The following is a 22,631-nucleotide window of genomic DNA, read 5'->3' as shown; positions in this document are numbered from 1 at the left end:
GGAGCAAGAAGCCTTCACAGTCACGTCTGGCAGCTTCTGGGGCTTTTCTTGTATGGAGCAACATCCTATAGTCCCTTCGTGGGAAGAGAGTCGCATCAGCCAGAAGGCTTTTAAACACAGGGAAAGTATTACAAGCTTAAAATGGGGGTGGGGGGGATTCTCCAAAAAGGAGAATGTGCTTTCTCCAAAAAGGTCACAGCGCGAAACGTGTGGCTCTTCAACCCACGGCTCAAAGGCTCAGCCGGACTTTCTGGTGTAGCCACGTGTAGCCTCCTGGCGCCACTCCCCCAAAACGATGGGATGCATAGAAGACCGTGCAATTAATGAACGGCCCAAACTCGTTTATTCTCTCCTTGGTCGCAGGCAGCGCAGCTGAAATTCCAGCAGTTAGGAAGCCTAAGGGCCACTGTTCTCTTACCCAGGCTTGTGAACTTCTCCAGAACATAAGCAGAGGGCTGAAAAGAATACCAAGTCATTAAGCAGCAAATCATATCCATGTCTCCGTCTATCTACACCCACGCTCTGCATTGAAGACCGCTACATGATGAGTTCATGAATTGTGCCTGTGCATTCAGTTGCCTGTGACGCAGAGTCATTAGCCCAGCCATCAATGCATGCTAACATTCAAGTAGCGATTGCATTCTTCCAATCCAGGTTGCTCAACCTTGGCGACTTTAAGGTGGGTCGACTTCAACTCCCAGAATTCCCCAGCCAGCGCATGTGCTGGCTGTGGAACTCTGGGAGTTGAAGTCCACCCGTCTTAAAGTCGCCAAGGTTGAGCAACCCTGTTCTAGAGGATCCATCCCACCTGCCCCAAAACACATGGGTTTTAGAGCAACAATGGCCCAAAGAGTTTTCTGAGAGACCCCGTTCACCTCCAACCAAACATGCTCCATTTGGCTGCCGCTGTGACACAAATCCATCCGGAGTCTGCTGCTGTCTTGCAATCGGACGGTGGAGCAGCTCTAAGATGGAGAAGCTGCCAACCCATCATTCCCTACTGTCAACCCTTTGAGGTAGGCTAGGTCAGAAAACAGATACTCTACTTTACCGGTACTCTACTTTATTGATATAGGCGATCGTAACAGGACCTCCCAGTGCAACCCTTCCCTCCCACGTAGGCCAAAGAGAGTCAAGAAGGGGAAATCTTGAGCTTCTTTCTCACGCCTTCCTGTTTTCCTGGGCTAAGTCCATGGTTTCCCTACAGTTGCCATGTATCTTCTTCAAAGTCATTTCTGTACTCTTCTGTAGCTCGAGGAGGAAGACTGGAAGTAGATCTAAGGCAGGGCAGCCGTGGCATGGCGTACACTAGATGCCTCTTCCAGCTCTGCAAAGCGGCCCTTGCCTCCAAATTCTCTGAACAACAGGCAAACCTAATTTATCCTTGTCCTGCCAATCTGAACCCGAAGAAGGTTCTGCTAACCTTGAAATGTGGTCATTAGGTAGACGTGCAGATGCCCACAGCTCCGTTCTCTGTTCCACACACAGGGCTGTGAACCCCAGCTGGGGTTTCTTTGGCATGTGGCGATCACGGGAGGGCAGGCACTATTTTGTAATTTTCTTTTCAGTACAGAAAGGGCGGGGAGTGCTCTGTGCATGAAAGCTGGGCATTCCGGGCATCTCTGGTTCCAGAAAGGATCTTTTCTTTTGATCAAGTACCAAAAACCCAGCATCCTATCAGATAGTCTCTGAGCCATGAGGTGTAGAGTATCGGCGCCCTCAGCGCCCATCTCCTGCTTCGTCCAGCGGGCTGCCAGGGAGATGCCAGGATCCCTGTTACAGAAAGCTGACTGTGGCTGTCTTCAAGCACCGGGACAGCTGACTCTTGAGGAGAGGGCCTGTCCTCACCTCCTAGAAGGCTGACTGCCTGCAGGAGAGGGGGAGGAAAAGAGGGGAGGGGAAGCTGTCAGTTAAAGCAGAATTCAGAAGAGGGTAGAGCAACCAGGGAAGCAGTGATGGCTGTTTAGCCCGCTTGCCAACAGAAGGCACTGAACCAGTGGTGCAGAAGGACCTGTGGTGCACCTGATTTGGAGGAAGATTGTCATTAGGGGACTCTATGCTCTGGTCCGCGCACATGCTCAGAAGTTCCGTGCCACTTTCCCTGGAAAGCAGAAAGGACGTTTGGGGACAGTTCTCCTCGCTATGGGGGCCCTCTCCGGATTTCAGCTGTGTTTCCTTTCCAGGGAGAGCAGGAGCAGAGCAGGAAGGCCCTATGTTTGCTAACAGTCCTCTTGATCCAGGCAGGCTCGAGAGCGTATCACAGGAAACAGAGCAGCAAACAGAGGCTTTAGAAGGAAGCAGAAAATAATAGGGGTGAGAACCAACTCTGGCCAAGACTAGATGCAAAGATCACACAAAAAGTACTATAGCCTCCTTTGGGAATCCATTCCTGGTTCCTGACCTGAACTGTGACAAAACTCTCAAGAAATCAGAAAATCCCCTACTTGTTTTCATCCCTCTCCATAGCAGCTTTCTTTGAGCCGGCGTCCTCCAAGGGAGATGGATTCAGCTCCCAGAATTGCTAGCCAGACTCCTGGCTCCTGCGTGAAGACAGGAACACTCCTGTCACCCAGGATCCCCCTCAAACATTTCTTTGACCTCCCAAGTCAATTTTCCTTGGGCACTGGGGCCAGGATGGTCAGAGTCCCTACCCGGAAGAGGGTCATAATTGCAAGTTTCCGATTGCCTATTAAGGGTTGGTCATTATTTTAATAGAATTGTGGATCGGTTTGCAAAATGTTTGGCTTTTCGTAAGCTATCCAGGGTTGCAGAGTTGGGCAGACAGACATCTACTCAACAAACCAACAAACCAACAAACCAACAAACAAATAAATCTTTCTTCAATTTGGGAATCTCCAGACTGGTTGTACTTCAACTTCCATAAAGTTCACTGGATGAGGAGGAGGACTAGAAAATTCAGTTTTACTGTTTGCAAAAACGTGAGATCTACGTGCCTGAAACAAATTTGGAAAAGGAGGAGATCAACATTTTGTAGGATTTCAAAATTCAAATTGAGAGACCTGTAGCACATAATATGACATTACTGCTATAGAGAAGGAGGAGTTGTGGTTCACTGATTTAGCAATACCTGAGGATAAGCAAAAACAATATTCTGGAGAAAATAACAAAATATTGTGCCTTACAAATGGAGGTTGAAAAATTATGGAGGAAAAAAATAAATTACTAATTGATACCAACTGGAGCTCTTGAGGCAATGCCAAAAGGATTCACCAAATATTTAGAAAAGTTTAACCAACTGGAGGTGGCACCACTGATTTTGCAAAAAATGACCCTACTTGGAACAGCATACATTTCACAATGGCACCTCCATGACTTTTAGGTCCTTGGCTAAGATCTGAATCACTGGAGTCAATACCTAGGCAATTAGACTGTGCTATTCATTTGGATGAATTATTATTATCGGTCAAAGACTAAATGAATAGCAGATACAATGTTAGGAATTAGTCCAACACATCTGGAGGACACTAATTTGTAGAAGGTCCATGAAGAATGAAATCAGAAGGGCATGTTTGAATGAGCACAGACAACGTGGCAAAAAAAGCTTTCGTTCTCACTTTGCTTGCTTCTTGTTGGCCCCGAAGAGTTGGGACGGAGGGTTGGTTGAGGTCCAGACTGGGAGAACTGGGGAGCAATGGTTGGGACTTTTCCTCTCCCGGGCCGGATGCTCTGGAAGCCTGGGGAGCAGGGCGGGTTGGGTTTGCTGGCAAGGCCCAGAAGGAAGTCACTGCAAGAGACAAAGAAAGAAGGAAGGAATGAAAGCTTTGAACGGCTCCTTCAGCTGGTGGTGACTTGGAGGAAGACAGCAGAGCAGAAGCCCGACAGGTTTTGCACAACATCAGAGAGACGATTCTAGCGACACCACCTGCTATGGAGGAATGGTTGCTGAAACTGACAGCTCTTGCTGAGATGGATAAACTAACTTCTTGGATTAGAGAAGAGACACTACAGTATCTACATTTATTGGTGACTGGAAAGCTCTTATGGACTTTTTGCATAAAAATGAAAAAGAAAGTGAACTTGTGATTTATGGCTTTGATGATTAGACAGGATAAATTAAAGAAAGAAGAGTATTATGGTGTAACTTTAGAGAGGGAGGTTAAAATATAATTGTACTGATAACTGCTGTGAAGGAGATCGGAAGCCACTTCTTTGAATCTTTTTTCTTTCTTTTCTTTCTTCAATTTTTCTTTCTTTTCTTGCACTGTTTTCTCTTTGCTTTCTTTCCTTTTTTTCCTCCTTACTTTATATTAGTTGTATTAGTTTTTATCTTCTTTTTTAAAAGTTTCAATAAAAATTGTATTTTAAAAAAAGAGATGATTCTAGCCAGAATTCTGGGCCAAAAAGCTCCACATTCTGCATTTGCTGCACGTTTTGCCAATTTCTTACCTTAAACCAAACATAATGACAAAGAACATAGAAACACAGCCTCCCTTCCCAAAACTCAGTGATTTCTAATAGGTGTTTAACTGAAGCCCATGTTTTTTGGATGAATAGATTCATCTGAAATAAATGCTCACTCTTGCCTCTAACACCTTCGTTTCTCCCTCTGAGCATCTCAAGACAGGGGCACCTTCTCTTTCTTCTTCGGGACAGGTAATATGCCTCTGAGCATGGACAGAGTCCCTTTCCCTCAACACAACCTGCCTTCAGCTTGCCTTCAGATCTGTTTAAGCTGTTTTTCCTCCCACTTTCCTCCCACATTTTTAGGACAAATCCAGGATGGGTGCACACGGCTCTTCTAGCATGCTATAGTACGACACGGTTAAGCAGTTCCCCACCTGCCTTAATAGCCAGGCAGGGATATTGCAGAGATAATTAAAATGGGAGCTTGAGAGGGTCTCCAGGCAGTCAGCCATCAAAAGAAGCGATTGTCCTGGCGGAGAAGGATTAATGAGATTCTTTCCACCTGAAGGGAATGAGTGACCGGCAGCTTCGGTTTCCAGGGGGATGTCCTGAAAGTTACACTTCTCAGTTTCCTCAAATTGCTCCCTTTGTTTGAGGTTTTGGCTTCAGCAAATAGCCCCCGTTGTCAGCAAGGGCCGAGTGAGCTAATCGGGCAATCTTGTTTGCACAGACTTCGGAGTGCCCGTTTGCTCGCCTTCTTTTAACAGCCCCTCGGTATCTCTGCAGAAGATCTCGCCAACTGTTCCCATCCAGGAAGAAGGCTCTGGCCAAACGCGAGCCTTGCTGATGGACTCTCTGCTTTTCTCAAGCACTCTCTGAGCAAAGAGCTGGCAGCAGGATGCAGAATGCAGACCGCTTTCGACGGACGGCCTCCGCTCTCATCCGATCCAACAACCTCGCTCAGCCCCCTTGGCTCGTAACTTGCTGGAATCCCACTTGCGTGATTAGCTCCATCTGGATGGGGACTAAAAGACTCGTTTAGGTTGAAGTTGTGGGCCAGGCACGCCACACCCCAACCGAGTTGGCCTTCCTCAGCCTGGTCAGCCTAATTCCGTTTCTCCACAGTAGCTACTCTGTTCTCAGATGAAGCCCAAAAGATCCTCCGAGACGCAGGGCTGGTCCTGGATGCCAGTAGGGGGTACGGCAGCCTCCCCAAGGAGGTGAGTCGATGGGGAAGCCCAGGCAGAGGAGGACTCCAGGATTAGGAGAGAATAAGCTCACTCATTCCCCCTGCACGGTTTTCCTGAGTGTCTACAATGATGTGCCTGAACTGCAGGTGGAATGGGGTGGTTTTTTCTGTGGAAACATGCAGGAGGTAGGAGTTAAACCCAGCTGTTCCTTTCCCCAGTGCTAATACCATTCATGCCTTCAGAGCTGATAGGAGAAATTCCCTATCATATCAAGCTTGGTCCTTAAACAAAGTATTTTCCAACACTTTGCCCTGTTTCCTTCCTCAAATGTGCGTAATCACCGTTGTGATTACAAGAAACCTTTCACCCAAGCCAGGCTCCCACATTAAATTAGGCCAGTGTTTCTCAATCTTAGCGACTTTAAGATGTGTGGATCAACTTCCAGAATTCCCCAGCCAGCACAGGGAATCCTGGGAGTTGAAGTCCACGCATCTTAAAGTTGCTAAGGTTGAGAAACACTGCATGATGGGGACTATTTGATTTATGCCTGAGAGGGTTGTCTGAGTCCAGACAATTATAGAAACCTTATTTCAATAAAGCACAGCTGAGCCCAATTGTGCAAACCCAGCCACCGAGTTCAACTGTTGCTCCGTTTCCTGGAGGACTCTCTACTCTGAGTAGCAACGGCTACTCCAGTCATGTGACTACGGCGGTTGTGCTCAGCCTAGCTGCAAAGAATTCAAACGCCAAGCACCCTACTTTCTCCCTTTATCATAAAATTTTTTTGGAGCAATGCTGTTGTCCAGATTCTTACCCTGTGTCCTGATAGTGTTTGACATGCTATTAAGAGCTTATCCCTCCATCTCTCTGCTTGGAACAAACTGGGATTTACCAACTACTAAGTCCCTGGTGGACAAAGCAGTCTGGGGGAAAATACTTAACTAGCTTCTGTTAAGGAACTGAGAGATGTCAAGCAGCATTAAGCAGCAGCATTCTCCCACTCTGCTGTTTACACCATAATTTAAATATTTATCTACTAGTATTTGCTTTCTCTTCCCTATTTGCTGAACAGAAAGGTATGCAAGAAACCTGAGAAGAGAGAAAGTTGCATTCACTGATCAGTGACTGCAAACCACCACAAACTGTGGGAGAGTTCAAAGGGGCAGAAGAACAGTATGTTCCTGCCTGGTATAAGGGCAGGAAATCTATGCATCCTTCTAAAATTACACTAGGAAGTTCCCAGATACGGCAGACGCCTAAAGAACTAACATATACCTTTCTGGAGCAACTTTCCTTTTTAACCACAAGCCTAAACCAGATGTCCTTTCAAGCCAATAAATGAACAAAATGGAAACTCCAAACCCAAAGTATCGAAAAAGAGGAATGTAGTGAGTCCAGCTAGAGAAGAATAGCTTGCTCTGGCAAAACAGAGGATCTAAATGGTTTGGGCCAGAGGTCCAGCTGGCTACTTTGCAACTCTGAGTCAAGTCAGCTGCACTTCCAGCTGGTCTTTGGCCCCAGTTGTCAACTAGGAGCTTATTGTAGGGATGGTCAGGATGGGCAGTGATCAGAGTTGGCCTCCAGTGCATCCACAGGACCTTTTCTTCTTGTGCTCCTCTATAGCATCGGAGCGATTCAATTTCTCCTCCTCCAGAGGGAATGGGCTCTTTTAAGTTCCAGACTAAGTCCCTTCCTGCTACAGATTTTATAAGCTGAAGATAAAACAGGCTTGGTCAACGCTGAAAGCTTAGTTTCCCCTTTTAAAGACTTGCAAAACTTGGGATAGAGTTATAATCAGTGGGTTTTTTAAATGTGATATTTGTGTAATTTTTTTCCCGTTTTGTTTTTGCACGTGGTGAATTGTTCATTTTGACTGTCTGTCAGTCTGTTTGAAAGTGGATTAATAAAAACCATTAAAAACGAGAAGAGAAGATTTTAAGATTTAAAGAAGACTTTATAGCAAACACACAAGGACAGGATTGCAAGTTAAACTAGCTGTGTTCACCTAACATACTTCTCCTGGTTACCAAATTAACCATTTTCTGGGTTCACATAATTTTTAACCATAAACTGACCAAACAGGTTAGGTTCACCCAATATACAGTAGTAAGCTAACCAAGGTTAGCTTGAACCAAGCTCTTCATATTGCGCAAATGCAACTGCTGGGTCTTTTACAAACCTGGTTAAATGTTTAGTGTGAACACAGCCCAGGGGCCTCCACAAGGTGAGGCGAAAGGGGCGCTGATGCCTCATGCGTCATGATGTCATCGCACAAACGTCGTTCTGTGACTTGCGTGATATGATGCGTGCGACATTACAGCGGTTTCTATCACATCGAGAGTGACGCATTGCCTGCCAACCCAAGCTCATCACACAGGCCACCCCCGCCGTTTGCAACTGGAACAAGCAGTGATTTCCCTCACAGCTGAAATGGAAACAGGAAGGGTGACCCGGTGGTGACAGGAATTACTATCTTAAAAAAATGCCTCACTGATGCGGAAAAATAAAACTTTTGTTTTGCACATTTCAGTCTGTTCCAACTCCTGCAACTTTAATCCATGTTTTGCAACTCAAGATGTTGTAAACAAACACACTGGTCGTGCTGATTCATACAGATTAGCTGCTGAAATGTCAGTTCTCCTCCTGCCCGATGAAGAGCAACTCCGTTAGCCCGAAGGAAATGTCAGAAAAATAAAGTCATAATGGAAATGGCAAATCCCTTTGCTATGAGCGCCCGACTTTATTCGTTCACCTGACCATCTTCCCAGGGTTATTTTAAACAACTCCATCATGCCTCTGTGGTTAAAAACATGTCCACACATACCCACCTATCGTGCCATTCCCTTTTGGGGTGAGGACTTAAGGAAAGGGCAGAAAAAGAAGAACCCAAAGAAAGGAAAGGCATGAGGTGAGAAATGGAAACAGAGCTGAAGCAAGTTTACTCCCAAGTTGTTCCCCACACCTGTCGATACCTGTGTCCACCCCTGCTCCCGCCATGTCCATCCACCACTTCACACGTTGCGTTGCGTTCTTTAAACTTCTCATCTCATCAGCTCCAGCCAACGGTGAGTTTCTGGCTCTGCCAATGCACAGGTGGAGAGACGCCACCCTGCAGACACCCCGACTTCGCATTTACTCTATTAAATTTCACTCTGTTATTTTCAATCCATTCTCGGTCCCTAGGCTGAGCGGCCTGAACAGACTGAATTCATCTTTGGTTTCCAGAAAGCCTCTCCAATATATTCCTTTTCATAAAATGGTACAACCCACGAAAATTAATCAGTGCATTTATCCGCGGAGCGCAGGGTCCTTAGAAAAGTGGCTTTATCAGTTCTGTAATTCGCTGATTTGGTGGCTAGATCCAGGACTTCCAAGATGGAGCCTTTTGCTTGCAATATCTGCACGAGGAGGCTGCCTTTAACTCCAGCTGCTTCCTAGGATTATCATGCATAAGCTAGGCGGCCATATACGTTTTCTAAATAAGAGCATGAATAAGTAAAATATTTTATAAAAAGGAGGAGTGGGCTCAAGAAGGAAAAAGCAAAGTAAGCTCCAGAACCATGGAATACCTGCCAAACAACATTCAAACAAGAGGCCCTGTTGATCTCTCGCCAACTATTTATTTATTTAACATAGTTTTTGTACACTGCAAGATTACAATTCTGGGCAGTGTACAAGACCATGCAAGCATTCATGCTCACTAGAAGAGAGCGGTTTTTCTCCCCACTAGCCCTCACTGGCCACTTGAAAAGCTTTCCAAAAGCTTCCCACAAGAAAGGGCCAGAGATAGCCCCAAGGATGGCTGTTGAGTCCACAGCGAGAGGGCCTCTCTTCTGCCCCACGACCCCTTCAGTTCACGGGGGATGGCACCTTAAGCAACGTCGCTTTTGATAATCTAACCAAATGGACATTCTGGGAGATCAAGTCCATACATCTTCAATTCGCTGAGGCTGAGAAGCACTGATGTTGGGGGGGACTTGTAAAATGCAGCCCGAAATAATTCGCTTATATTCTAGAAAGCAAGGTGCTACTTACAGACCTGTTTGGCATCCCCTTTACACTGTCCTGGGAAAGACCGGGGGACTGGAGAACCAGGACATCAGCAGCTGGCCGGACATCCCAATCAGTTCCAAGGTGCACTGAAGACCTCCCAGAAGCTTCTGACTCAACTGTCATTCGGAAAAATGGACATTTCAAAATGTGCAAGGAGCACTTTCCGTTTTTCTTGCAGACATATTCATGCCCACCCCTGAGGTTTAATCCTAACACTTATAAACTAAATGGAACAGAAGGAGGGAACTGAGAAATGTTGCTGAATCTTAACAGCCAGTAACCCCGGTTACTGTACACATCACATTATTTATATATTTATTTTTGTTTGTTCAATTTGGCATACAAGTTTAAATCATCATCGTCGTCGTCGTCGTCATCTCGCACACGCGACTCTAGGTGGCTCACATCTGTAGAGTTGTAGCTGTTGCATCTGCCCGGTTTTCTTTCCCCAGCCTCTTTCCCTCTCTTTCTTACTTCCCTCCTCTCCCTCCAGAATTGTTCTGCTGTCACAGTGCAGGTCCCTTGCCACTGCTGAGCTTAAGCGTGGAGCCCGTGACCCATGAGCCACAGCACCCCATTTGCAGCTCTCCAGGAACTCGGGATCTCAGTAGCAAAACTGAAGAGGAAGTTAGCCAAATTTCCACAGCATTATTCTTTTGCTTTTTAGTCAAAATTCAGGCTGGAGGGTGGGAACAGGAGCTTCTGGAATGCAACTGCTCATATCCCTTCTTTTAAAACCTCTCAAAACAGCCCGAAGGGTGATTCTGGAGGGTCTGGGGGAATTTTTAAAGTTGGGGATGGAAGTGGTTTGCCCTCTGTCCTCAGCCTTAAAAACATGGGAAGAATTGACCCAAAGCCCCTTCTAGCGTCATCCTCAGATCACCTCTTTTGGCCCTCCGAAACTGAATGTCTCCTCTTCTTAACATTTTATTCCTGTCTGAAACCTTTCCAAATCCCCTTATTCAATATTTGGCTTGAAATGTGGTCTTTCTTAATGTATATGGAATTACAAGGCAACCCAGATCAGTTAAAACTGTACAATGTTAGCAAGACAATGATGGAGTTTTAAATATATCTAATTATTTTGATGCTTTCCAAATTAAAACAATGAACTCATGTTACCTGGAACTCAAGTAGATACAAGTCAAGTATGAGGCTCAAACTGTGGGAGCAGTGCCATCTTCCTCTGATATGAAGCAATTAATACCTACTATAATTCTAAAAGTATTGTGTAATTCTATATTTATTTATTTATTTGTTTGTTTATATTTCAAATTTAGATACCGCCCATCTCACAAAAAGTGACTCTGGGCAGATATATTATATATGGTGTAGCCCTCTGGAACATCATGGTGAGGTTAGTCCCATCTCTGTTGGCCTTCCGGAAAGCCTTGAAAACGTGGTTCTTCCATCAATCCTGGGGATCCCGTGGAGGCTTGCAAAGCGGTTGTAGGAGGCTAAATGATGGTTGTTCTCCCACTGTCTTGGGGTTCTTTTATGTTTTTATTCCTTAATGTCTTTATTTTTGTTGTTATTTATCTCTGATGTTTTTTTATATTGTGAGATGGTTTTAATTTTGAGTCCCTTTTTGGGAGATGGGCGGCTATATCAATTTGCTTAAATACATAAAAAAATAATTGAAATTCATGTTAGAAGTTTTGAAAGGGGGGGCAGGAAACAGATTCAGTCTCCTGATTCTTCTGCTTAGAATCATGGGGTCCTACAACTGGATAAGACCACTGAGGTCATCCAGTCCAGCCCCCTGCTGAGGCAGGAATTCAATTAAAGCTTCCCCAACATATGGCTGTCTAGCCTCTGCTTGACACATTAAATGCAGGGGAGCTGACTATCTCCCTGTCCAACTGCTCCTACTATAAGGCTTCTTTTCCTAACACTGGATCAGGATCCACTTCTTTAACTCAGAATTCATTCTGCCATGTCCTGGGTTCTGGAATGACGCAGAACAGACTGACAAGAAACCACTGGACCGACTATGGTAAACGTTTGCCATCAGGGCACATCTGATGCTACATCTATGCGTCAAACCCGAGCTCCTAAAAAATGGGCAGGACAGAGCCGGCTCTTCGGGGATTCAATCCCTGAGCTGCTGTCCCCAAACTCAAGCCTTACACGTCGAAGAGAAATGCAGCTCCGAAAGGCTGGGTCTCTTCCCGCTGCGTGTTGGAGGTCGGGAGTTTGGGCAACGTTGAGCATGTCTCTCTCTGCCACTGGAAGGCATGGCGTCATTTTCCGGCCTGGAGTAAACAAATGGCAGAGTGATGAATGCCTGCAGTATTAAGCTGTTATCACCACAAGGATTCTTACCTTCCTAATTTCCTGTAATCGAGAAGAGAACCATTTTGTATTACAGATTAGTGCCAAGGTCACAACAGCCTTGTTCTTTGCTGTTTTGCCTTTCCTTCCAGAAGTGGAGTCCAAAGTCATACGGACCTCCCTGACCTGGCTGAGGATGATGGAGTCCAATACATTTGGAAACTACCAGGCTGATTTTCCCCTTTTGTTTCAGAGCTGGCTTAGATCTTTCTCCTTAGTCTTCATGCGACAGGAGATCAAGGACTTCCTATGTCCAGTTTCATCGGAATCGGCTTAACCTCGTTCCTGAGTTAATTCATTTTCAGGGTTCGCATAATACCATGAACGATACCATAGTCAAAGGGGTTGTGATTATGCTAAACTAAAAACAAACCAATGAAGGATTAGATTAATGCAGCTGCTAGATTTTCAGCTCCAAGTTCCAATCCTGTGAACCCAGCCACCATGACGCAAGTCATTGGTCCACAAGCCTGGGATGACTTACTACAGGGGTAACATCTCTTCAAGGATCTGACAGGGAGAGAAGGGGTCTTTCTAGCACCAGGCCTGTGTGAAGCCTCAATGCTTCTCATTGACAAGGATTTGAATGAGGCCCGTCCTCCAAAGCCCCTTCACAAGGCAACACGATCCCTTGGCTTCTGAGACCATAGCAACCCAGTCATTTTGCCTTGTTCCGCAGCAGAACCCCTTCTTGGATTTCTCTTACCAAGCTTAAGCAGTGGGAGGAGACCAAGTTGGAAACAATGTGGGATCGCTTGCACTGCGCACCAAAGGCAGACAACATATTCTGCACAGCTTTCCAGATTGGGTGGCTCCAGAGAAGGTGGCAGGTGGTCAGGAGGTCAGGATGGAGCCATCTCAAAGTGCACCAAAAGATTTGCACGTGGGTGGCTTGGGTGTGTGCTGCAGGCAATCCTAAAAATTGCCCATCATGAAGGATTCCAACCAGCACTGGGGGAGAAGGCTGAGAGGAGCCAATATGGATTCAAGGCATCCAAATTGCATTGCAAACTTGATAGTTCTCTGTTTCGTTGCTGCAAATCAGAGGCATGACAAGTAGGGTTGCTTAGCCCTCAGAAGGCTAAGGTTGGGGAGAACAGTCTTCTAAGTCCTTCAGCCAAAGCCACTGAGTGCTTTAAAGACTAATGTCACTATTCAAGATGAGTCCTAGTTAACAAGCAATCAGTACCACAATTTTAGGACTCCTGCTCTAGGAACCTATTTAATTGCCCCACTTAGCAATCAGCTGCATTCTACACCAGTTGCATTATGCAGACCAACTTTAGGGGTAGTTCCACATGGCAGGCAATCCAACTGTGAGGCTATGGGTTCATGGGCCTCAGTTATCCCCATCCAGACAAGGTTGAAGCTGGCACACAACCCGCATACTGGACTCAAGGAGAGCCTCCACGTCACACTTCCCTCTTTTTGAAGGAAAAGCTCCTTCATCTAGAAGGTCCCACCATGCTACTTCCCAGAACAAAGAGCCACTTTCCACAATGTGCCCACCTTATCTGGCTTTAGTTTCTTGGCCCATCTTCAATCCATTAGTCTCTAAGCAATTGGACACCCTTTCCTGATTCAGAGGAAAACTAAAGATGTGGATCATCTGCACTGCTTGCCATCACATACCAAATCTTGGGATTACCACTCCCTGTGGCTCCGTGTAGATCAGTGTTGTCCAAACTTGGCCACTTTAAGATGGGTGGACTTCAACTCCCAGAAGTCCCCAGCCAGCCATGGATGAATTCTGGGAGTTGAAGTCCACTCATCTTAAAGTGGCCAAGTTTGGACAACACTGGTGTAGATATTAAGCAGCGGGGAGAAAGAATCAAACACTTGCCCGCCCCCAATACTCTGGATGGAATGCCTCCGCTTCCCAACCCCTGCTCTTGAAATGTGACCAAGAACTAGAACAATACATGCAATTCAAAAGAGATACTGTCTCTAGCTCAGGGCAATGGACTGTACAAATCCAGCTGAAAAGGAAATTGCAATTTCCCTTTGTTTGGAAAATGCCACAAAGTAAAGAAAGTCAGCCATGTTCCAAATGTTCTTTCATTTTATGAACTAGGCCCCAGCCTCCAAAAAATATAGCTTATCTTTGGGAAAAACACAGAGAGGATCAGTTTTTACTGATGGCAGATCCTCATTAAAATGTGAGCCTTCATCTTACAGCTACATCTTCCTCTTAACATTAACAAAAGTTGAAACTCATTCTCTTTCTCTCTCTGATGAGCTTCTCTGGAGAAAAAAATACTCTGCATGTGCTTGGTAACTCAGAATTCTATTTAAGCTGCTCATATGTATTACCTAAATTACATTAAATCATTGGTTTTTATTTAAAGTTTTGAGGTTATAACTGTTGCCTTCCAAATATATAAGGGTGTATATACATATAAAGGCATTTGGCTGCGTTCTTTTAAAGGAAATTTCTCAATTAATTTTTTTCTATATACAAATCTGAAGAATAAATAGGTTGCTCCTTCCATATTTAGAATATTGGACATGGTTTTCATCAATGCATTTTTTTTTTCTGAGCTAGGAACCCAAAAATACAAAGTGTCTTCCTAATTTTTTCCCCTACAATTGGGATGAAGGGAATTCGGCTTAGTATCTCCCTGAGCAGCTGGGAAATTTGCTGTTTTCTGCAATCCTCATCCGGAAAGCTTTCTCATGGAGGAGATCCCACAAAAGGAAAAGTAATTGTGTCTCCCAGATATATAATTATTTTACAGAAGAGGAGCAGATCAACTGTCCACTTAGACAATACAGTCCTCTAGATTTGCAGAGACTTTAAAGCAATGTTTTTCAAACTTGACAACTTTAAGATGTGTGGACTTCAACTCCCAGAATTCCCTAGCCAGCTTGCTGGGTGCTAGGGAATTCTGGGAGTTGCCACTGCTTTAAAACATAGGTGCAACAGCTGTAGTCTGGGAAGAACTGCGCGTGCACATATGCGGGTGCACACACACACACACACACACACACACCAGCCTTCTGAGGCAGCAGTCCCAGTCCCATCCTTTGCTGCTGCTGGAGTTTGATCAAAATTAAATTTAACGGCAATGTCTGAATAAGCAGATGTGGTAGAATTAATTATGAAAAAGTGGATAGGGCTTAAATCTTAGAGAGTTCTCAAGTGGGCAGCATACAAATAAATGTAATAAATACATCCCCCCTCCCCAATAACTCCACTGCACCACTCATACATAGCTTGGATATATTCCACAAGGTCAACACGCAGCTCTTGGCCCAACCACACTTCCTTTCTGTCTTCTTTCCCCCTCCCTTTCCTTGTTCCTTCAGCCAAACACACAAAGCCTTCTCCTGCAGGGGAGGGCAACCCCTGGCTCTCATGGAGCTACCTGGGCCCCACCTGGCAGTTCCCAGAGGCCCCGCTGATCAAGCTACCAACATTTAGTAGCAAAAATGTGAATTCTCAGCTGCCTGGTTTTAGCCTTTGGGAGAGGATTTCAATTCTCCTCTTCTTGGCCAGCCAAGCCGAGCTATTAAAAAAGAGACTGCAGGACCGGGATCCAAAATGCCGTGGGCTTCCACAGAGTATGGTCAGAAAAGTTAAGATGGCGCACATGGCCATGTGGTCAAAGCTCTGCCTGCTTTTTATGGGCATCTGTAATGGAGGACTTGGATGAGGAGGTTCAAGGACAGAAGCATTTCCTCAGCCCACAGCCTGAGCCTGGGAAAACAAAGAAGATGAGACTGGCACCACCCTAAGGAATTCGTAGTGTTTAGTTGCAGGCTTTGGGAGTTAGAGTTAGTCTGGCGAGATTCTGTCTAGCAGGTGCAAGCTAGTAAAGTAACTGAGCTGTTCTAGTACTGTCTCGTGGAGTTTCTTGGGCTGAGCCTGACAGCATCCCACATAAAAAACTGGCAGAGCTTCAACTGCGCCATCATGGCTGCCATCTTGACTTTTTAAACCACATCCTGGGAAATTCCTGTAAAACAATACATTGCCCAAACCTAGACAGTCTGAGAGTGTCAACTTTCCACACTGCAAAGGTGGAAATGTGGCATCCATTGTGTTCTCCACCACCTACACTGCATCTCAACTCCTCGTTTTTACAATCTTGTGAGTACAGTTTGAGCATCAGAGAGCATAAGCGCATTCTTCTCCAATGGAATGCTTAAAGGAGCTCGTGGTACGGCTGCTATTCCTTCCACACAGTTCTATGGATCCTGTAAATGTGACCACAAGATAAAAGCAACAAGGAAGGGCCACGGAACAAGGCTGTTAAGGGTTATGCTGTCGATGCAGTTTGTTTCTAAAATGAAAAGGACTGGTCTCTGACAAGCACAATCCCCCACGATGGGTTGCTCGGCCTTCCTATCGTAAAACATGGAGGAAGACACAGAGATCAGCAACCGTTAACTTCCTCAGTGCCGCCACCTTAAGCTTACACAAGTTTAAGAGAGCTCCCCACCTACCACGTGTGTTGGAATGAAATAAAATTATGCTTAGAAATGCCCCAAGGAGACCAGGGAAAACATTTTACAAACTCTCTAGAGCTGTGTCCTTTCATAAATCTGCTTGCTTTTCCAACCTGTCCCGGCATTTGAGCTCCTGAGATTTGGTAACAATGGGCCAAGCGAGCCGCAAAGCCTTCGAAACAGGTTGGCTTCCTGAACAACCAAACCACCAATGGAAATACTGCTAGCAGCTTTTGAGGGTTCAAATGTGGGTGGGTTATCTCACTTTAATCTCAGAGTCTTGAACGCCTGAGCTTTCAAAGAACAGGGCAGGGCTTATCTTCTCTCAGTCTTTAACTGATTCCTACTTCCTCCTGTCTCTCAATTTGTCTTGATTCATTTATCTTGACTGGGTATCATTTACCTTGTTCTGTTCCCACAAGCACAAGCACAGAGGGAAAGATCTTATGCCAGAAGTTGGCAACTAGCAGCCCAGCCAACTGCCAAAAATTAATCCTTTACTCAAGTCTCACGTTCAGGGTTCTGTGAGCCCCCGGGGGCTGCACTGCAAATGTTAATTTCCCTATGCTTTGCAACACTTGTATAAATCTAAAATCAAGTGAATATAGCAGGAACTTGCATGATTTTGTCCATATTCTACAAATCCACCGGGGATTATCAGTCACAGCAACCCATCACCGTCTTCCAATCTTGGGAAAATGCTATTTTGGGCTTCTCCCAGATATTATATCTGCATTGCTTCAAACTTCCACAGAATAGCAGCCCTTCTGCAGCACTTGCTGGGCACAGTTGATCTGGGATACCACCAGTGGCAGTGTCTCACCAACAGTGCCCACAACATTGTTAGGAATATTTACCTTTAAAAAAAAAAACCCTGGATGTTCTGGACTTCTTTCAAGTACTCAGACACTATTCCACCCCACCCCCCAAAAAATTAAAAGGCAAAGAACAGCAGGCCCACCTTTTCTCCCCAGGCTCTGTTTACTTCCTGACTTTTGAATTGTTCTTTTTCCCTATGGAGGCTTTCCCACTGCTGGCACAATCCACGCCTAACCACATTTAATGGGCAGGTCACTTGATAACCAGGTAGGTTTCTCCCCTCGTTAAAGTGAGGGAGGGGAGAGGTACTTTCAGACTTGCAAGATTGAATGTCAGCCCTTTGAGGTAGTCCAGACAAGAAGCAGCAATCATGAGTACTCACAATATCTTTATTGTAAGGTTACAGCAACAAAATCTTGCAAGTCTGAAAGTACCTCTCCCCTCCCTTACTTTTACTCTCCCAAAAACAAGGGAGGGTCCCTTCTGAGATGCTTTCTCCACCCCCACCCCTCCTTTGGACTTGGATTTCGTTTATCAGACCATTGTCTAGGCTGCAGCTCTTCCTCCTGTCTCCCAAGGTCGTCCCCACGTTACACCCCTCTACCTGGATGTTGCAATATGCCTACAGGCTATCTAGCCTACTCAGGCAAGACATCCCAGTATTCTGATTAGATCAGGGCTTATTCAAAATATGATTGGGCAAGATTGTGTAGAAACTCAAATTAACAGCCAGGTAGTTCAGACAAATCTCCTGAATAATTTATATTACGCACTTTCTTTCCAATCTGAAGTGGCAGGATGCTTTCTCTACCACATTAAGCCACCTTAAATGCTTCTGTTTTTGCTCCATCTATGCCTCTTACAAACGTTTGCATGTGCTCTTTTTCTCTCAGTGCCTTTTAATCCCAAATTAAAAGTTATCCCGGATACAGCAGATCAAAATGTGAGTCATATTTCTGTGGTTACCCAGTATCATGATAGTATCTATCACGCAACCTGTCTTCAACTTCCTAACACAAATATTTAAATGCACGCATCCACAAGAGGATCCACCCAATAAATACTGTCAATTTCCTTGTTTTGCAATGATATCAAAACAATATCCTTGTTTTTCTATAGTACTCTTTTGAGATACAGGTTTCTAAATTTTGTCAATGATTGCATTCAGTATGTTAAATACCACACACAGGGCTATGCTTGCTCCAATACATTTGTTTAAAAACACTGTCTAGGCAATCTAAACTCAAAATATTGTTGGTCATACATGATGTACTATTTTGCTCCACATATTCGGTTTGCTAGATATGGGGGGAGGGAAGGGAGATATTGAAACCCCAGGTCATCTAAAAAGTTATACTGCCCCAATTTGGACATTTCTGAGGCCTAGCCCACAGTCTATCAACCAATATGGAAAAGAAACTTAATTTTTAAAAAAGGAACGGAAAAAGAAAGGATACTTGTTTTAAAAATTAAGAATCCTTGAAATCTACCTTTTTAGCTAACTAACTTTTTCTTCAGCCCCAATAATATTATGTGCTGGCTCCCACAAAATTAAAGCATATGTACTGCCCTGCCATCGACTTCTAGATTACTCTTGGTTTAATGTCATCTCCTAAGATAAAAATATTTTTTAATGTTTCCTTGCCCGATAACAAACTGGTCTCCTAGTTCTCCTTTATCTGTGGTTGCGGTCACTTCATTTTATTTCTGGCACCCCTTATTCTAAAGAAACACAATGAGCACCATGTCCTCTCTGTTGTGGTTGACTTTATTTCATCAGTATCTTTCCATATTTGAATTACATTTCTTTGAATCAGAATCATACTCAAAAGAAAAGACTTCTCCAGGTTTGGGTTGGTCTGCCCAGACTTACGTTGGGTAATGTGCTCTATGATAGCCAGGGGTCACGGGTCTCTGAAGAGGCTCATCCACACTGTGACGGACACTAGGCATTGACTTCTTCCGTGCTTTTGGGGTGTTGGTCATGATCTGAGATGAGGAGAGAGAGAAGTTATTTGAAAGTAGAAATTCAAGAGCAGTGAAAAAAGGAGAAAGTTGGCCCCTATCCAGGCTACCATCCATTCAAAGGCCACCTGGAATGAGGAGGAAGAGGAGGAGGAGGAGACCACCACCACCAGGAGACAAGATGACATTCACTCATCTTCCTCTCGACTTGGCTGAAACCTTTGCCTTCTCATCTATTGATGGGAGGAGTTTTGAATGGTCCTGACCCTATTGGCCTTCTGGAAGGCCTTGAAGACCTGGCTTTTGCCCCAGCCACTGGGGCCAGAATGTTAGCAGAGTCCAACATGACTGTGCTTTGTTTTATGCTGTTAGAGAAATTTGGGTATGAGGGAGAATTGCATTCTGATCATGACAGATGGCTACCAACTTTTTGAACGGCTTAAGTCTAGCTTGCCATCTTCTTCTCTAGGTGTCCTCTGTCAAAGGCTTGAGAGAGACTTCAGTTGAATTTTAGTCTCAGAGCCCAGTTAAGCTGAATGGAGTCAAATAACTAGAAAGGGCAGAGTCCTATCACACAAGCAGCTACCAAGAACCGAGCCTTCCTTATCAAGTGTCTGAAACGAGGAAGGATTTGTGCTGTACATTTGTGGCTTAAGAAGGGCAAAAAAAAGCATTCATAGTTATTAAGGGATACAAGGACAGGATCGCACTTCATCACTTCAGTTATGATGAGGCTTAGCAAATAATGTCAGTTAGTACAGGGAGTCCTCAAGCTAAGAATGTTCAGTTTATGAATGACCCACAGTAAGAATGGAGCCTATTGTAACAAAATTCGAGTTAAATACACTTTTTTTTTTCACCGTAGCGTTTTTTCTGCATGTGGAAGGTCTGCTTTTTCCCCCCCAGATCAACTGAATGTTGATCTGTTGATTGAGACAGATATTGACCGACTGGCTTGTTGCCCGAGCCTGGCATCAGGGGCGGGGGGCATGAGCTGAGAGAGAGGGACTGGCCCAAAGTCACCCAGCCAGCTTTGATGCCTGAGGCGGGACAAGACTCACCATCTCCTGGTTTCTAGACTGGGCCTTAACCACTAGACCAAACCGGCTCTCCAAGTTAAATACACAATGATTCGAGTTAAATACATAATGTTAAATAGAGTTATATACATTTAATCACTGAGTTAAATACATAATGATTCGAGTTAAATACACAATGGTTCAAATTCATTACACAATACTACTTATAGCAGTGTTTCTCAACCTTGGCCACTTTAAGACGTGTGGACTTCAATTCCCAGGATTCCCCAGCCATGCTGGGGAAAGTGGCCAAGGTTGAGAAACACTGACTTATACAGTATTATACAATAATACTGTTCCAGCTTACAGACATATTCGACTTAAGGACAGATCTTGGGAACGGAACTTGTTCTTAAACTGAGGACTCCCTGTACATGATTGCTTGCATTTTATGGCTGAATGACCTTTTCCCCTGAACCAGCACATGCAAGTCTGTTTCAAACTGGGGGAACAAAGGGCAGGAGCTCAGAGGAGAACAGGTATTTAGCCTAGCTCTATAAGGGCTTTGGAGCTTTCTACTGTGTTGTACCCTAAACAATCCAAAGGCCCACTGGAATAGTACAGCTCGGCTTTAAGCAGAAAGGAGCTATCAGCCAGTCTTGTAAGCCATGGAGGGCAGTGCGCTGCTTAAGATTCAAGGTCCTGATGGTGCTCCAAATGAAATATACAAGCCCCTGGGGAAACAAAGATCTCTTTGCCCCACTCCACACGCTGGGTTTAATGAAAGCACAGGTCTGTGAATGTGTGAAGAGTAATTAGCACTTATGGCAGGTATGGGGAGCTTTTAAGCCCACAGAGCCACATCCCTCTGACCTTGCTCTGAAGTGTAGTTCTAGCACGTGAAGCCTTGTGGGCTGCGGAGTCTTGCTCTGTACTCAAATATCAAAGGAAGACATCCAGACACCCTTGACTGCTATACTTACTCCCAAATATTCAGTGGTCAGGAGTTTTTCGCCTGACAGTTCACCCTGCTGGGGCTGCAACACTTCATCTTTGTCCAGGTCTGCCTCCATGCCATTATGATCCTCCTGCCACGAGAAAGCACCAGAGAGTCACACATATATGGCGATGCACCTCAAAAGAGCTCAAGATCTCCTGAGCATACATGGCTCTCCTCCCCTACTAATTGTCTCTCACAGTAATTGTTCTGGTGAGTCAGTAAAGACAGGATGACAAGTTCAGCTTAGTTTGATTTGACATGGATGACCAAGAACTGATTCAGATGAAATGCCATGAGGAAACAAACAACAAATCTGCTTTACAGTAAATATCTTTATATCATTTCCAGGCTGGGAATTAACTCGTTATCTAAATAAAAAGAAGCATTCACCCGATCTTCAAATTTGAAAAGTGTAACCTACTGTTGAGCCTTGTGGGAATAGGAAAAGCAGATACAAAGAACAGAAACCAGCCAAATTCTCACTGCAGCAACTCAAGGCTGCAGCTGTCCTGAAGAAATCTTCCTTCTGAATCGCTAAATGATACTGACGGCAAGCATTAATCATTAGAGCTTTTACACTGTTTACGGAGAATACACAACTTTTATGCTGCACGCATGATATAGGCTCCCTAATTTTGCTGTGTCCATAGGAACCGTGTGAGCCACAATAAAGGAGGAAGGGAGAAATTCAAGTGACCCGTTTAATGGAATAAATTAAATCATAAACACAAACTTTGAGGGAGTGATAAGCAAATGGATACACCCATTATCCGAGAGGTATGGACATTCCTGAACAAACCGTGGTGGGGAGGTCTCCTTCCCTTCGTCCTCACTTAGCTTCCAAGCCAGTCTTCATGGCATGGCTTATGGCTCCCTTAACCTGCCCAAATGCTCCAAGTGGCACTCTCCAGAATGCTAATCCATGGCTTGATTCTGTTTTGAAGATCCTTCAAATTCTAGTTTCTGAGACTGGTTTGGAAGCCAACCATGCTTTGCAGACCTGAACATCACATCCAATTATGGTTAAGTCGTAAACAGGGAGCTGAAAGGAGGAATCGGCGAGGGGAACCCAACGTCTGCTGTCCATTCAGGGCCTGCACCGGACAGAGCTAATGGTCAGGGAATGTTTTGATCTCTGCTCTGATGCCCCAAGTCAATGGTTCACAGCAGCAAGCAACAATGTCTTAATGTCACCCCTGCCTTGGTCTTCCTTAGCCTAGTTGGGGATCCCAGACTGGGACTAGCTTTTTCCTAGACCAATGTCACCCTGGACCTCACCTGTCTGCTTTTGTAAAAGGTGCCTTGCGGCTGGACTACCAATGCTCTTTCTTGCAGCATTTTCTCTTGGGGCCCGGTCTGCAGATCAATCCTCTTCCTTTCCACGCTCTTAGCTTTCTAATGCTGCCAGATGCCCAACCTCCTGCCATGAGGCAC

General features: G+C 44.9%; 1 protein-coding gene across 7 annotated transcripts in view; it reads right to left on the bottom strand.

The window, feature by feature from the left end:
* Positions 1 to 828: 828 nt before the first annotated feature.
* The window catches only part of ARMC9 (armadillo repeat containing 9), an 88,548-nt gene continuing 66,745 nt past the window's right edge, over positions 829 to 22,631 (bottom strand). The window contains exons 21-27 of one of the 7 annotated variants that reach the window (XM_088132540.1): positions 21,181 to 21,285; positions 19,087 to 19,202; positions 11,739 to 11,863; positions 9,595 to 9,724; positions 3,576 to 3,745; positions 2,023 to 2,285; positions 829 to 1,867 (exon numbers count right to left, since the gene is read on the bottom strand). In XM_088132540.1, the coding sequence (XP_087988666.1) occupies positions 1,652 to 1,867; positions 2,023 to 2,285; positions 3,576 to 3,745; positions 9,595 to 9,724; positions 11,739 to 11,863; positions 19,087 to 19,202; positions 21,181 to 21,285 (1,125 nt within the window). In that variant the 3' untranslated portion in view covers positions 829 to 1,651. Of the gene's footprint in view, positions 1,868 to 2,022; positions 2,286 to 3,575; positions 3,746 to 8,057; positions 9,031 to 9,590; positions 9,725 to 11,738; positions 11,864 to 19,086; positions 19,203 to 21,180; positions 21,286 to 22,631 lie in introns of those variants that run through there. The other 6 variants (XM_088132541.1, XM_088132542.1, XM_088132545.1 and 3 more) reach the window with 6 other exon arrangements.

The sequence above is a fragment of the Python bivittatus genome, unplaced genomic scaffold, assembly GCF_059951505.1.
Source record: "Python bivittatus isolate LINGU-HERP-01145 unplaced genomic scaffold, Pbiv_v1 ctg000980_np1212, whole genome shotgun sequence".
Lineage (NCBI taxonomy): Eukaryota > Metazoa > Chordata > Lepidosauria > Squamata > Pythonidae > Python > Python bivittatus.
Note: the sequence above shows the minus strand (reverse complement) of the source record. Positions and strands in the feature narration are given on the sequence as shown.